The sequence below is a fragment of the Tachysurus vachellii genome, chromosome 8 (genome assembly GCF_030014155.1).
Source record: "Tachysurus vachellii isolate PV-2020 chromosome 8, HZAU_Pvac_v1, whole genome shotgun sequence".
NCBI classification, from domain to species: Eukaryota; Metazoa; Chordata; class Actinopteri; order Siluriformes; family Bagridae; genus Tachysurus; species Tachysurus vachellii.
The window spans coordinates 21,747,760-21,764,001 of NC_083467.1; the positions used below are offsets into that span (position 1 = coordinate 21,747,760).

Consider the following 16,242-nt stretch of genomic DNA (forward strand, 5'->3'; position numbering starts at 1 on the left):
GAAGTGATCTTCCAGTGACTTTTGCTGTGTGATGTGGTGCATTATCATGCAGGAACATGGTAAATTTTAGCAATGAAGAGATGCACATATTCAGCAACAATACTCAAACAGGCTGTGGCATTTAGTCGTTGATTAATTATGGTTAACAACCCCAAATTGTGCCAAGAAAACATTCCACACACCATCACACCACCTCCACCAGCATGGACTGTTGATACAAGGCAGGTTGGGTCCATGGGTTCATGAGGTTGGTGCCAAATTCTGGTCCTACCATCTGTGTGCCTCAGCAGAAATCAAGATGATTCATTAGACCAAACTGTGTTTTTCCAGTCTATAACCCCATTCTGATGGTCAATATACATTACCTGAAGTTGCTGACTTGTATCTTCATCTTCTACCGCTTATCTGAACTACCTCAGGTCACGGGGAGCCTGTGCCTATCTCGGGCGTCATTGGGCATCAAGGCAGGATACACCCTGGACGGAGTGCCAACCCATCGCAGGGCACACACACACTCTCATTCACTCACGCAATCACACACTACGGACAATTTTCCAGAGATGCCAATCAACCTATGCATGTCTTTGGACCGGGGGAGGAAACCGGAGTACCCGGAGGAAACCCCCGAGGCACGGGGAGAACATGCAAACTCCACACACACAAGGTGGAGGCGGGAATCGAACCCCGACCCTGGAGGTGTGAGTCGAACGTGCTAACCACTAAGCCACCGTGCCCCCCCTGACTTGTATCTGAATTATTTTATGCATTTGCCACAGGATTGGCTGATTAGATAATTGCATGAATGAGTAAAGGTTTTCCTAATAAAGTATAAATTTAAAGTCGAAGTGAACAATCAAGATCCAAAACATTTAGACTAGCAACACAATGTTTGGAGAAGTTTTCTGAAATTGTAAGCTCATAACAAAGTAGGATTAATTGAAAGTACTGATGTAGATCCGTTGCAATCCAAATGTCATGCCATCTCTGATTCCCCCACCCCCTCGCTTTCTCTGATGCCAAAGCCGGGATGCAGTAGGGACTGTTGTCATAGAAACAGTATTATTCTCAGGCCAAGAATGAAAAGATATGAGGATGGGTTGAGGCCTGAGAGAGAGAGAGAGAGAGAGAGAGAGAGAGAGAGAGAGAGAGAGAGAGAGAGAGAGAGAGAGTGGGTGGAGAAGAGGAGAGAAACTACAAGACTTCACAATTTACTTCGGTTCATGTGGGGGGAGAGAGGTCCGACGTCAAACGACCAAGCCATGCAGAAGACCTACACATCAAAAATCTTGAACTGAGAACATGGGGATGTTGCTCTACATGGAACAGGAGAAGGACGGTAGAAACAATGCTCAGGAAGGAAATAAATTACACTTACATCTTAGGGTGCACAGGAAGCCTGCCAGCCAGGGTGCTGCTGCAGTTGGTGCAAAATGCCAGGATGCTGCCCTCTGCTGGAATGAGCTTCACACCACACTTTTATGCCACACAATGACATCAGGCAAACAAACAAACAAAAAAAAACACAATATAGAATAAAATTCTCATGTGATGACTATATGCATTCAGAGCAGTGCTGCCAGATTGGACTGGAGCCTCATATAATTGGACTATTTTTAAGCAGAGAAGGCTGCTTCACTCCAAACCCACACAAATGCACCATCCTCAGACCCAGATATGCTCTATTGGAGCAGAGAGAAATACAACTCACAGCTTGAATTCAGAAATTTAAATAGGGGTAAGTGTTATATGAGAAGTAGATTTACTCAGTATGTAGGGAAGCGGATTCTATTATTGCCTTTTCAAAAATGACACTCATTCTAGCACAATTTGCAGGATCTCTGGAATGCCATCAACACACATACAGCCCATGGACCCATGGGATTGCTGAGGATAGAACCACTTGGAAACTATCACACCATCTTCCAACTGCTATTGTGTTGGTCATTGTTAAGCATTGTTTGTGCTCAGGTCTTGGAAAGATTTAAAAAATGATCAAAATTGAATATATATATATATATATATATATATATATATATATATATATATATATATATATATATATATATATATATATACAGTTATGTGTAGAAATTAAATCAGGACACATCAATAAATATTCAGTTCTTTATTAAGAAATTGTCATGTTGTCAATTTATGATCTTGCTTTAATTTGTACCTGTAGATAAAAGTGCTATAATTACATGTAAACAACAAAAGATCACAGTGTTTTCAAGTAATCAACAAAAAATAAGTATTTCATTCATTCATTCATCTTCTACCGCTTATCCGAACTACCTCGGGTCACGGGGAGCCTGTGCCTATCTCAGGCGTCATCGGGCATCAAGGCAGGATACACCCTGGACGGAGTGCCAACCCATCGCAGGGCACAAACACACTCTCATTCACTCACGCAATCACACACTAGGGACAATTTTCCAGAGATGCCAATCAACCTACCATGCATGTCTTTGGACCGGGGGAGGAAACCGGAGTACCCGGAGGAAACCCCCGAGGCACGGGGAGAACATGCAAACTCCACACACACAAGGTGGAGGCGGGAATCGAACCCCGACCCTGGAGGTGTGAGGCGAACGTGCTAACCACTAAGCCACCGTGCCCCCCCAATAAGTATTTCATCTGAGGAAAAATTTAGGACACCTAGCAAGCTTGCTGTAGGTCCCATGATGATAATTTTGGGTTTTGTAGACTTCTTTAAGCATCTTGCGGTCTGCTCTCGCGGTGAATTTGCTTGGATGGCTAGACCTGGCCATGTTGGCAGTTGTTTTAAATGTTTTCCACTTGCAAATGATTTTCAGACAGTGGAATGACTGATTACAAACATTTTGAGCATTTTTTATGTCCCCTATTAGACTTCTAATCATCAACAATCTTTTTGAAGGCCTCAGAGAGCTCTTTGATATCACAATGGTGATATCTCTCACTTCAACAATTAAGAGCAAACCAAACTAAATAGCTGAGGTTTAAATGAGACAAGCCTTCTCTTTAACAATGTTCTAATCATTTGCACCTGATGTGATACAACTGTAGATCATTTTATCTACAAATAGATTTGGGAGAGTCCTTAATTATTCCTAAGAAATTGGATTTTTTTAAAATTACATTTTATAGATCATTTAAAAAAGACTTCTTTGGATTTAATTATTATACACACACACGCACACACACACACACACACACACACACACACACACACATATAATAGAGTCTGTGCTCTTGGGCAGGGCTTTCCCTCTGTAAACTATCCACAAACTTCCAGTTTCATTAGCATTTCAAAATAAGAGTCAAATTTAATCGTCCCAAAGGCTGACTAGGAGAAGACTAGTGGGCTGGTAGAGTAACTGTTTATATTCCTGTAAGTCACATGCTGCATCCTACACCTTCTGCCCACGTTTAATCTAGCATAAAGAATTTAGATTTAAGGAATTGTAGATGTGCAATGACAAAAAAAATTAGTACACTATAAGCTATAATGCAATGTAACGTAATGACTCCAGACATGCATTGGTCTTGGATTGGTTTAAAAAAAAAAAAAAAAAGTAAACCTGACCTCAAAATCAAGAAATTATCCAGCATGATAAATAGTACAACACAATTGTGATGATTTTTTAAGTTTTAAAGACATGTGTTCATCTGCTTTACCTTTAATTAATTTATGGACTTACAAATAATAATAATAATAATAATAATAATAATAATAATAATAATAATAATAATAATAAATGATCCAAAACCTGACTTTGGAGTCACACAGGATTCTATACATATTTCAAGGCAAAATAAAGTTGAGAGACAAAAATCAGTTACAGCACAAGATTTATTCACCAATATACAGATCCATATTTTCCTGCATTGCAGACTGATATTCTCACTTTCTCTCTTTTTGTACATTTTTATTTACAGGGATTTAAAATAATCTTTTCATTTACATCAATGGTACAGTATTTCGCTTCGGAAATTGCTTTGTTACAGCTCTACTTTACATCGTTCGGTTGAAATCCTTTTGTACAGCGTAACCACTCATTCCTTAAGACAAATATGAACACCGTGCCTCAGTCTCAGTGATCCAGAAGATCACATGCATGGCTCACATTAAAGAAACCTGCAAGCTCAACAAGGTCCAACTGACTTAGTAACTTTTATTCATAGGACCCCCCCCAAACACACACACGCATGTATTACCACTTACCCTATACCTGATCTAAACCAGGAGCTCATTTGCTTATAACAGCAGCAACTCTGATGCAGTTCCTCACTGAAGCACCTGAGGAGGAACTTGCACATGTATTCCAGCTCAAACCAAACAGCTATCCAGAGATTTGATCCAAAAAATAAAACCCCTCAAATTGCATAGAATCCATCTGAAGTTAAAACAAACAAACAGTGGAAATGACCAACTGTTAGGCTTAGAGATGACGGAAGAACACCTGAAGAACACAAAACGGAGATCTTTTCCTGTACAGAGTATTTGGATTATGAGGAACGGTGTGTGTTCCTCTGTAATAGTAGCTGAGTTTTCTGTAGTAGGAGATGGCATTCACTTCTGGTCTGTTTCACATTCACACACACACACACACACACACACAAATATACATCAATTTTCATCCACTGACAACAGCAAAGATTGGATAAAGTGCGTTTTGTATGAAATGAAGGCTTGCACTCATCACATGCAATCCAATCACCATGAGACAGAGAGGGTGGATGAAGCACACCTCTCTTTGGTCTGAGTGAAATCAGGAGAAAGGACACTGATCGTACACATCCACGGAATAACCAACAAGATACTTCACCAAAAAAAGAAATGTACACAATATCCTATTAATAGCAATTGTATGTAGTTACTGAGCTAGAAGAAAATAAACAAACAAAACAACAAAAAACCCAATAAATGTTCATATACATTTGACGTAAATGACAAAAAAAATGTCTGTAATTGAAACTGACAGCTGCTTTCCACACAAATACTAAACTTAAACAGCTGAAGAAGCATCGAGGCTACATCTTTTGTATGTTTCATTCGAACAGTATATCTTCATATCTTCGACTACGGCTTCAAGAATGACTAGAGTGTGCATGGAAAAAGGTACAGCAGTGTTCCTTAAGGTCTAATTACACTTTGAATGATGACACATAAAATAACAGCTACAAAGGAGGTGTTCTAAAGGGTTAAGTCCCCAATAACAAGCACTAGTTAGTATCATTTTTATCTCAAAGTGGTCTCAAAATTGTCTAGTGTTCCAACTCAACTATAAGAAAGCCTTCATGAGGAAAAATGGGTGAGAGCAGTGAAACACAGCATGATGTACGGTACAGGGAGGTGAAGAACAAACTATACAGCAAATGCACAGACCAGCAGTCCTCCAGGTCACAGAAAGGATCTACAGAAAGTTTCTAATAAAACGCTAAAGCTATTCTCATCCCAACACACTTTCACTATTCTGCTCATTTTGGAAAAAGTAGAGTTAATCAAATCAGGATTGTAGAGTAAGATATCATCTCGATTGTTTGTCCAGAAGCTCTGCCCAAAACACACACATACAAATCTAAAGATTACAGCAGACTGATGCAAAAGGTTCTGCTTTCCTCTGACACACAAAAAAGTGCACCACATACAGTACATACCACAGTTACTGTAGGTATGTAAACTCTACAGCTTCACAGAAAATAAAATTCTCAGCATGGGTGACATTATAGATTTAGAAGACACTGTTATATGTTTATCCAAATACACCAGACCTTCTCTAATTTACACACAACAAACTAAGGCTGCTATCAAACCAAATGGGCAAAAAAATAAAAATAATCTTCCACTTAAAACACGGACTGTGAAAGCAGTCATTCTCAGGAGGTTGTTGGCACATCAGATAAGATGCGAGAGATGATAATGACGACTCGCTGGTAGAAGTGTGCAGAGGGGCTGTGTTTTTAAATCCCACTCTCAAAGGAATTCTGAGCAATCCCATCCTATTCCTCAGAAAGTATGACTAATCCCACCGGCACCCACAGAAAGTCTGACAAATTCCAATGTGCCTGCAGAAAGCATGACCGATCCCACGTACTCCTGAATAAAGCATGACCGATCCCACGTACTCCTGAATAAAGCCTTACCAATCCCGCCTACTCCTGAATAAAGCCTTACCGATCCCGCCTACTCCTGAATAAAGCCTTACCAATTCCCCCTGCTTCCGAATAAAGCCTCACCGATCCCACCTACTCCTGAATAAAGCTTTACCAATCCCACCTGCTCCTGAATATAGTCTTAATCAATCTCACCTGCTCCTGAATATAGTCTAATCAATCCCACCTGCTCCTGAATATAGTCTAATCAATCCCACCTGCTCCTGAATATAGTCTAATCAATCCCACCTGCTCCTGAATATAGTCTAATCAATCTCACCTGCTCCTGAATATAGTCTAATCAACCTCACCTGCTCCTGAATATAGTCTAATCAATCTCACCCGCTCCTGAATAAAGTCTAATCAATCCCACCTGCTTTTGAATAAAGTTTGACCAATCCTGTAAAATTCTGCAGCATTCGCCTCATCTGCTGCGACTAATCCCCCACAGAATGTGTGACTAATCCCGCCCCAAGGCTTCACAAAATCCGCCTGTAAGATTCATGCAAAAGGTCCGACTAACTCTTCCTGCAGACATGTTGACTAATCCCGCCAGTTCCCACAGTAATCCCTTGCGTACTTGCAGAATGTTCGACCATTCATATTCACTCCTGAAGAAAGTTAATTTATTAATTCTGCCCACTCTCACAGAAACCCCAGTTCCTGCGGAATGTTTGATCAATCGCAATATAATGTTTTTAGACTGAAGATATATTTACCAAAATATCTGGACCTTCCTCAAAAAACGACTGTAAAAAATAAGTGTGACTTTTTTCGTTGGGTTCTGTGGGTTTCCGGTCCCGATGCACACGTCTATTCGCCGGCTCAGTGTACGGTAAAGAGCATGGTGGATGAAAGATAACAGGGTTAAACACAAACCAACCCACACACACACACACACACACACACAGGACTGACACCTACATGCTTATGATTATCCTGCAAGAACAAAATGTCCCCAGGTTCGACCACTAGATGGAGTTTCTGGGTTAATGCACCATCAAGAGAGATCACACGAATATAAACATATCACAAAGATCCTTGAATGAAATGATAGAAGAACCATGACTAAACATTAGGCTATAAATCTTCAGTCATTTTCAGGGATTTATCAGCATGCAGCCAGACAGCACGACAGTCCAGTGTTAGATCGGCTGATGGAAAGAAGACGAGGTAGAACTAATGAATCGAGGATCCCCGTTTGATTGCCTGACACAAATACAAGACACACACACACACACACACCCAGGTGGACAAAAGGACTTCTGAAGATAATACAGGATATTACAGCTTTAACCGTGTGTGTTTGACACCAGCACATCAGAATCATGCTTCTTTAAGCTTCTTCACAAATCTGTTGAAGAGGAAAGTGGTAAGAAATGTTCGCCCACTCTGCATCGGCCCAGAAAGGCCACACATTTGTACAATTCTCCTGCTTTGGGTTCAGATCATCAGATACAAACCCACAACATTCTTAAACATCTTGGCCTGTGGTATTTGAGACAGACAACTCTAAAACGACAAAATCTAAGTCAACAAAATACATGTCGTTCGATTAAACGGGTTGATTAACAAACAAAAACAAACAAACAAACAAACAAAAAAACCTTAAATGATACAGGTCAAACTATACAGTAATATATTCTGTTGATTTTTTTTTTTTAAAGCAAAATCAAGGCAAGGTCTCAGATAACGGTAAAAACAAAATGTGATTTTGTTTAAAGATTGAAAACATTTAAAAATTAAAAATACAGCCGTCTTTGTGACGGAACAGAGATTGGAAGAAAAAAAAAATTATGTTCTAGCTTTAATAATAATAATAATAATAATAATAATAATAATAATAATCATAATAAGACCTTGATAGTAATTGCACAGGACCCAGGAGTTCAGCAGGAATGCATACTGAGACACCGCAGTGATTGCTTTGTGTCAGATGAACAACCTAAGATTTATTGCTTACTTTTTTTCTAAAATATAGACTAATCTCTGAAGTCCCAGAACAATAAATAATTATAATCAGCCTGATCTCTACTGGCTAGAGCCAGGTTAACTGGACCTCCATCTCCACTGCCTGAAATGTGGTTCAAACACCTAATGCTGAACTCGATACACAGGTAATAGCTTTATTAGGGACTGGCCTGTATTTACCCCTGAAACATTGGGGTTTAAAGTGTAGCTTCTTGTTCAAAATGCTACTGAGCGTTCATTGTGGAGATGCGTCTGAGACGTGACCAGTGTAGATCAGATGGTAGTCAAAACATCCGAAGTCAAAACATCACGCTGTCTTGGTCTGGTCAAAGTGGAATGCTTGTTTTGGTCTGAGGAAAATAGAAAGAGAAAGAGAAAGGGAAAGAAAGAAAGAGAAAGAAAGAAAGAGAGAGAGAGAGAGAGAGAGAAAGAGAGAGAGAGAGAGAGAAAGAAAGGAGGAGAAACAGAACAAGGTGGGCTATGTTTCCGTCCAAATATTTGACAAAATAATTTACGATTTTCCATCAGTTTTGTATATTCTGTCTATTTCTGTTTATTCTATGTTTCTAACTCAGTCCAAATAAACCAACGTTTACTGCTGTTTTGTTCTTGCCGATTCAGGTGCATATAAATTGATTGGAAAACCAAAAGAGAGAGAGAGAGAGAGAGAGAGAGAGAGAGAGAGACCCACCCTGCTGATCAGGGTACTGCTTAAAAAAAAAAAAAAAGGACGGAGAAAAACAGGAAGCAGACGAGATAACCGTGATGCAGGTGTATGAGCTACACCTGCGATATGATCTGCATGTTGAAGCTGGGCGAGCGAGACTGCTTGGTAAGAGGAGCTCCAGGAGACAGCAGGTCTTTCCCACTGTCAGGCCGCACCAGATGTTCCTCTTTCAGACTGAGGCTGGAAAGGCGATGCGCTCCTCCTGCTCCACCTCCGGAGCAGAGTCCTCCGTCTGTTCCTGCTTCCTCCGGCTCACCGCTCACTCCGGCGTTCATGCTGCAGGTCCGGCTCAGGCTCTGGTTCTTTTTTATGGGAATCAGTTCGATGGTGTCCAGCGTGATGACGGGTGGAGGAGACTGAGCTCTCTGCGAGTGTTGCGGCTCTTTATGCTTCTCTGCCGAGATTTCCCTGTCTTTCTCCCGGTGTGTGCGACTCGAACTGCTCTTCTTGGAACTCTTTTGCGTGCTGACTCGCCCCCCTCTGCTCCCCGCCGGTCTGCCTGTGCTCGGCTGGCTGCTGTTGGATGCACCCGAGGAGAAACCTTCATCGGGGTCGTTCAGGTTGAAGGATTCTTCACCTCCGCTCATGCCATCAGTATCTAAGAGAGTGAGAGAGGAAGGGAAATGAGAGACAGGGAGAGGAGATAAGAAAAATGTCATTAGAGATTCAAAGAGAGATAGATTGAGAGAGAGAGAGAGAGAGAGAGAGAGAGAGAGAGAGAGAGAGAGAGAGAGAGAGAGAGAAAGGAAATAAAGGAAGTAGTCAGGGACGGAGAGACGGAAAGAAGCAATGTGTTCCAAAGAAGGAGTAAGGGAAGGAAAACTAATTATTTTGGAAGGAATAAGAAAGCAAATGGAGGCAGCAATATATTTCGGAAGGAAAAAAATGAATGAATGAATGAATGAATGAATGAAGTATTCTGGAAGAAATAAAGGAAAGCAATATAGTCAGGGAGGAAGGGAACAAATGAGGCAACATATTGAGGAAAAATGGAATGAAAGAACAAACCAAATGATTTAGGAAGGAAGGAAGGAAGGAAGGAAGGAAGGAAGGTAAGGAATGAGTTTAGAAATGAATGAATGAATGGATGAATGAATGAATGAATGAATGAATGATTGAATGAATGAATGAATGAATGAATGAATGAATGCATGAATGAGGCAATATATTTAAGAAAAAGACAGAACAAATCAAAGGATTTAGAAAAGACTGAAGGAAGGAAGTAAGGAAGGAATGAAGGAATAAAGGAATGACCACTTCCCACATTGGGTATCTAAACAGTAAGGAGCTGTAATACAGAGCTGTACTCCTGAACGCATCTGCGGTGAAACTGCTCTTGGGAAATTTCCGAATCGCAAATAAACTACATGTGATTTCCTCTTCATTATTAAATCATGCTTCATATGAGTCACTGCCCTCGTGTAATCCAGCCACAGAAACAGCTTACCTACGAAACCCCTTTAGTTTAATCACAAACTCTGGGTTTATCCGAGTGAGTGAAAAAACACTCGGCTCTCAGGAAATGAAGAGTGCCCTGATGCTTGGAGCTAAAAGGAGATTGGAATGGAGTTAAAAAATGGCCAGGTTCTCCATCAGTGCAGGAGGGAAAATATTCATGCTTTTCCATCAACTGTTCAATCTGAAGTCCTTCTGCAATCACAGCTACTGCACTGGGCTTAACCTTGGCATTTTAATCAGACAGGATTCAAGGACACCGGAGTGTATGCTGCACAAACTCAAGAGATAAATGAGTTTTCGGTACACGCATAATTACTGTGCACTCATCTTCTCAGATTGCAGAGTTTTAGGCAAAATCAATTCAGTCCAAAAGCGTTAATGCTACGCCTGAGGAACCCAACAACCTCTTAGGAGTGAAAAGAATTTGCTGGAGACGTTATGCTATAAAATCACAATGTAATAATAAATAAATAAATAAATAAATAAACATTTACAAGAAACGATGGACATATATGAAGATCTAGGACATGGTGACGCCAGGAGAAAAGATCGGACATGGTGTCGAAGGAGACGTTCGACAGAGATTAAAACAAATATACATGCATGAAAGATCAGGCAGAAAAAATGTACTGTACAGTAGTTGTGTGCGATTTGGTTCCTCTTAGGACCTCAGCAGGAACATAAGGAAAGGAAGGAGAGGAAGAAAACATGCAGATGTCGAAGCCAGCAGCATGCACGCTCTCCTGTCACTCTCACAGCTCACACAGAGACTCGGCATCGAGTCGAATGGCAGCCGACCCATTCGTTCAGGACTCAGGACATCGACACGGAGACTGACTGGACTGAGAAGAGAACTAGAAGCTCAGCATACTGTATGTGTATAGTAATAACACCAGTTTATACCACAGCGCTATTAAACGATCGATTCTGATTGGACCGTTTGGTAAGTTTTTCATTCATTTTCCACATTAATGTGCTCGCTTGAATACATTACTGATTTCCACAAATACCAGATGCTCCACATAGACAGATTCTAAACATGCGGCTGCTGATATGATTGAGTTTTTTGTGAGATCGTGAGATGTTTAAATACTAAGAGATCAGTCAGAACTAAAACTGGTCTAAGGTTTTCTGAACATAAAGCATTTTTTTTTCAGCAAACTTTGTGACAATCTGTATGTTTTTTTTTTTTTGGTTTATTAACTTCACCAGAGAGAATAAAAGAGCCTCTGCTGAGGGAAACACTGTTCATATTAAAGTTACCAAGAAAAAAGAAAGCATCTCCTGTCCTCCCTCCTCTAGGCATCCCTCCTCAAGACCTCCCTCCTTTGGCTACCAGTTTAATACAGAATTGAATTGAAGGTTTTCTTACTGATTTTATTGCCTTTACATCTTTACATGGTACTGCAGTTTTCTACATCTAATTCTGCAGGTTTATGACTGTGAGTTTCACTGCTTTTAATTTATTACTAATACTCAGCCATGGTATTGCTTTAGCACGACTGATGCCAATTTAATCCGCTGACTTTCAGCAAACGCAAAGCTACAAACACAATGTTTATAGAGCTACAACTGAGTTGATGCGAATGTTTACGTCCCAGGAGAGGCCAGATGGGTCCGTTTGACAAATGGCAAGGAAGAGCATCACGACACAAGTTAATAATGGACCTTAGCAGCAGAACTCTGCCTCATCGAGCATGCTCAGTCAGTGACCAACAGGCAGCACTTAAGGTCAAAAGTTGATTAGTAGAATGCCGGGGTATCATGCACGTACATCTTTTCCCACCTCTCCCAAACCTGCATAACACTACAGAGACGGAATGGACAGATTTATTAATGTTTAGTTCCAAGCAAAGCTGGCGGAGTCTGGGGAAGCTTTGGTACTCAAAAAGGCAAGAATGTGTTTGAAGCAAATTGAACAAATTCCCCTACTTTCGATTGTTAAGTTGAACCTCCCCTTGCCTCTTGCAACCCTCCCCCCTCCCCCGGACCGCCTACCCTCAAGTGTGACTGTGAGTATGCCCCTCCCTCCTCGCACGGGATTGGCTGTCGGCTCCGTGGAAGCGTGTAGACCGGAACGGATGGAGAGGTTGAACTCGGCCTCGGTCGAGAAGTCAAAACAATCTGTGATTCGACACAACAGGGTGGAAACATGCTCCTTAGTGCTGTTTGTATTTTATTCCACAAAGAGAAAAAGCGATGGAGACAGCGGAACCTCTGTCTGGTGTCACAGCAGTGTACAAAAATCAGCAGCACAAAATGACAAAAGAACAATAACAGGAACAAACATAAAAAAAGAGAGATGCTACAGTACAATATTACAACATAGCTACAACATGAAACGGTTAAAACGATGGCTTGGACAGAGAGAGATTAGAATAAGAATAAAACAAACAAACAAACAAAAGAAAAGAATCAAATCCATTTCGAATAAAAGGGAGCTGATAAGCTGTCTTACCTTCTCTCTTCCAGCGAAGCCTGCGGATCGAGGCTGCAGTAATTGCGGAGCGAGAGATCCTCCTGACGGTGGGAGTCACCTCCACCTGCAGCACCTTCTTCCCTTGAGAGCCATCCGGAGCGCTGTCCGGCAAGGAGTTCTTCATCGCGTTCCCCAACTAATGAAGGAGGAAGGAGGGGTGGGGTAATAAGAGTGGGAGATATTGATACTGGATCACTGCATGTTGGTCACCGCAGGTAGGTATTTATGCTTTCTATACCTGTTTTTAAGCTTTCTGTGGTCAAGAATAATGATTTAATCATTTTAACTTTATTAGAAAAAAAAAAAAAAAAACAAGGAAATGGGAAAATGAGCATTACAGGTTAAATGAGACTAGAAAAGGATGGAATATTATTATCAGCCGTGTAGTCGAGAACCTCTTCCTGAAACACTTAAACTGGCACTTTTCTTCCTGGTTGTTTTTGATGGCATCCTAAGTTTGTAAGCTAGTAAACCAGTGTTAATGTATTCACTAACAGAGACTTTAAAGCACTATAGGACATCGCTCTGGATAAGGGCGTAAACGTAAAAATGCCGTAAACGTAAATGTAAATGAAAACGGCTTGATTTCAGAAGGAAAAAAAAATAAATCCTTCAAACTGGAATGGAATGTATATATGGCAATATAGTGTATATCACACAAGCCTACTATTTAGTCATCGTACATTAGGAATCAGTTCGTTTGCAGTATTATGAGGTCTTACCAGTAGTGGCTCGGAATAGAGTTCCAGCTGGGCTCTGTACAAGATATCATCCAGTGCCTCTCTGCCCAGATCCCACTCGCCATTATAACTGCAAGAGGTTCCACACAACATGAATACAGGTGCATTTCAGTAAGAATAAAACACAAATGTAAAAATGTCCTGATACGGAGATAATAAAGAATAATTTCCATTAACAGCACATCCCACAGTTTTAGTCCACGTCACGTCACAATACTTTAAGACATTCAGATGATAGAGGATAATAATCATAATAGTTTTGCTAAGAAACCTAGATACTGTAGTCTGTACTAATTATACAATTTCGAGGATTCAGTACAATATTTTAACATCAGATCAGTTTCTAAAGTTTCAGATGATAACTGTAATTTAAAAAGAAAAATAAAAAGATATATAGAAACATCCTGATATCTGTAATCATACACATCCACAAAACCACAAGAGATTAAAGGATTTATGATATTCTTAGATTAAAAACAGAATCAAGAGCAATTTTAGAAAATATATCATCAATGCACAAATCTTTAGACTTTTGTGTTGCTTTTTTTTTTTTTAACTGTACTAAGCTAAAAATTAAGGCTGGAAAGGAAAAACGTTAAGGGATAAGGGATAACAGGAAGTAATCCCTTTAGCCTTTTCCATTACGGCAGCTACTGCAAGAGTTCCTTTAATACAAAAAAAAAAAAAAACAAACATCTTAAAACCTGAATTTATTTCCTTTCCATGAAGACCTTTCCATGTGGGAATTGTTTTAGCTCTGACTGTTACAAAAGGGGGGGCATGGTGGCTTAGTGGTTAGCACGTTCTCCTCACACCTCCAGGGTTGGGGGTTCGATTCCCGCCTCCGCCTTGTGTGTGTGGAGTTTGCATGTTCTCCCCGTGCCTCGGGGGTTTCCTCCGGGTACTCCGGTTTCCTCCCCCGGTCCAAAGACATGCATGGTAGGTTGATTGGCATCTCTGGAAAATTGTCCCTAGTGTGTGATTGCGTGAGTGAATGAGAGTGTGTGTGTGCCTTGTGATGGGTTGGCACTCCGTCCAGGGTGTATCCTGCCTTGATGCCCGATGACGCCTGAGACAGGCACAGGCTCCCTGTGACCCGAGGTAGTTCGGATAAGCGGTAGAAAATGAATGAATGAATGAATGAATGAATGAATGTTACAAAAGGCTGACACAGGAGACTCCTTCCAGAAATAAACATCTCCCATGGCCTCCTATCATATCACCACTTACCTAAGCTAACTAAGCAACATCTTCTGACCAATCAGATTGCATGTAGGACATCTGTTTAAAAAAAAAAAAAAGGTCTGGTGCACCTTGTACAGCTGAAATTAGCAAACATACATAACTCTAGATTTTACCTCTCTACACTCTACATATAATGAGTGGTAGTTTCTTTCTATTGCTATACATCCCGCTCTATAACAATAAACTATCCTACAAACTGACTTAAGTGTTAGTTAATAAAATACTGTGTGTGTAGATATAAGGTACAGCTATTATACGTTATTGTATAATTACATGCACTGTGTCTCTAATGTCAGCAGAATTAATTAATCTCAGCTGGACCGGGATGGCCGAGCTGTAATTGTAGTTTATAAAGTAAATTAAAAATGATGTTATGTACACTAGCAGTATGAATTCAGGAAGTCTCGGTTCTGTTGAGTTTCCTGATGGAAAACTGTAAGCACTGAGTGTTTTGTCTGCTAGGTTTGTTCAGTGAAGCTCGGAGATGCTTATTCGTGTTTTATCTCCTGCCAACAAGCCGAGCAAACACAGAGGAGGGGAACTGGGAGGATCTGAAACCTTGCTCTTTGATCGGTGTTAGTGTTACGCTCGCACCCAGGAGGCAGGCGGTGCTCAGGACGTGTACGTTAACAATGTAGATGAACGTGGAGCTGTTCTTTTGGTCTTTTCTTGCCACAGGTTATCTTTCTGTAGCGGTGTAATGGGACATGCGAGGGAGTCTCATTTGTCCTGTATTATTCATGACTCTGTACTGAATTTGTAGTGCTAACGAGCTCTAGCACTTGCTCTAGCTTTCATGTTTACTACTCTATGATCTGAAATGAAAATCTGAGCACGGAGCCTTGAATTTTATATATTAGAGTTTTAAAAAAAATTGCAGAATTTTATAAAATAACTCTTGGTTGAAAAAAAAAAAAAAAAGAAACCACGAACAAAATCTACGCAGTTTTGTGCAGTAGTGATGTATTTTCTTAAATCGGTGTTAAATTTTTTTATTTTTTTTTTTTTAAACAGTCGCAGCTTTAACCAGCTGTGATAAATAAATACATTTGTGTTTTTAATGGGAGTTTAAAATAAAAATTTGTGATTGCTTTCCAAATTTATTTTTAAAAAAAAAAAAAAAAAAAAAAAAATAGTAAAAAGACATTTTTACAAAAAAGAAAAAAAGAAAAAGAAAAAATAAGAATTAAAAAAAAGAAAATCAATCAATAAATATAAAAAAAAAATTTACTGACTTAACTGACCCTTCTCTTGCCATCACGTGGCACATAACTTCACCCTTTTCTGATCTGCTTTTTTTTGTATTTCCAATTAATACATTTCTTTTGTAATGTGTCAGAAAAATTACACACAAACAAAAAGTTAATTTCACACAAATTTTGATGTACAAAGTACAAATTTCACACAAAGTAAATGATGATGATATCGATCCCATTTCTGCATCTAAGGTTTTATCTTCAACCACTAAACGTCTGTGTAAGGTT

At 40.0% G+C, this 16,242-nt stretch overlaps 1 protein-coding gene across 7 annotated transcripts in view; it reads right to left on the minus strand.

The window, feature by feature from the left end:
- Nucleotides 1-3,817: 3,817 nt before the first annotated feature.
- LOC132850380 (hyccin 2-like) overlaps nucleotides 3,818-16,242 on the minus strand; it is a 75,561-nt gene continuing 63,136 nt past the window's right edge. For 4 of the 7 annotated variants that reach the window (XM_060876914.1, XM_060876913.1, XM_060876916.1 and 1 more), the window contains exons 10-14: nucleotides 13,496-13,583; nucleotides 12,753-12,909; nucleotides 12,293-12,418; nucleotides 8,896-9,434; nucleotides 3,818-8,459 (exon numbers count right to left, since the gene is read on the minus strand). In XM_060876914.1, the coding sequence (XP_060732897.1) occupies nucleotides 8,436-8,459; nucleotides 8,896-9,434; nucleotides 12,293-12,418; nucleotides 12,753-12,909; nucleotides 13,496-13,583 (934 nt within the window). In that variant the 3' untranslated portion in view covers nucleotides 3,818-8,435. Of the gene's footprint in view, nucleotides 9,435-12,292; nucleotides 12,419-12,752; nucleotides 12,910-13,495; nucleotides 13,584-16,242 lie in introns of all 7 variants that reach the window. The other 3 variants (XM_060876918.1, XM_060876919.1, XM_060876920.1) reach the window with 3 other exon arrangements.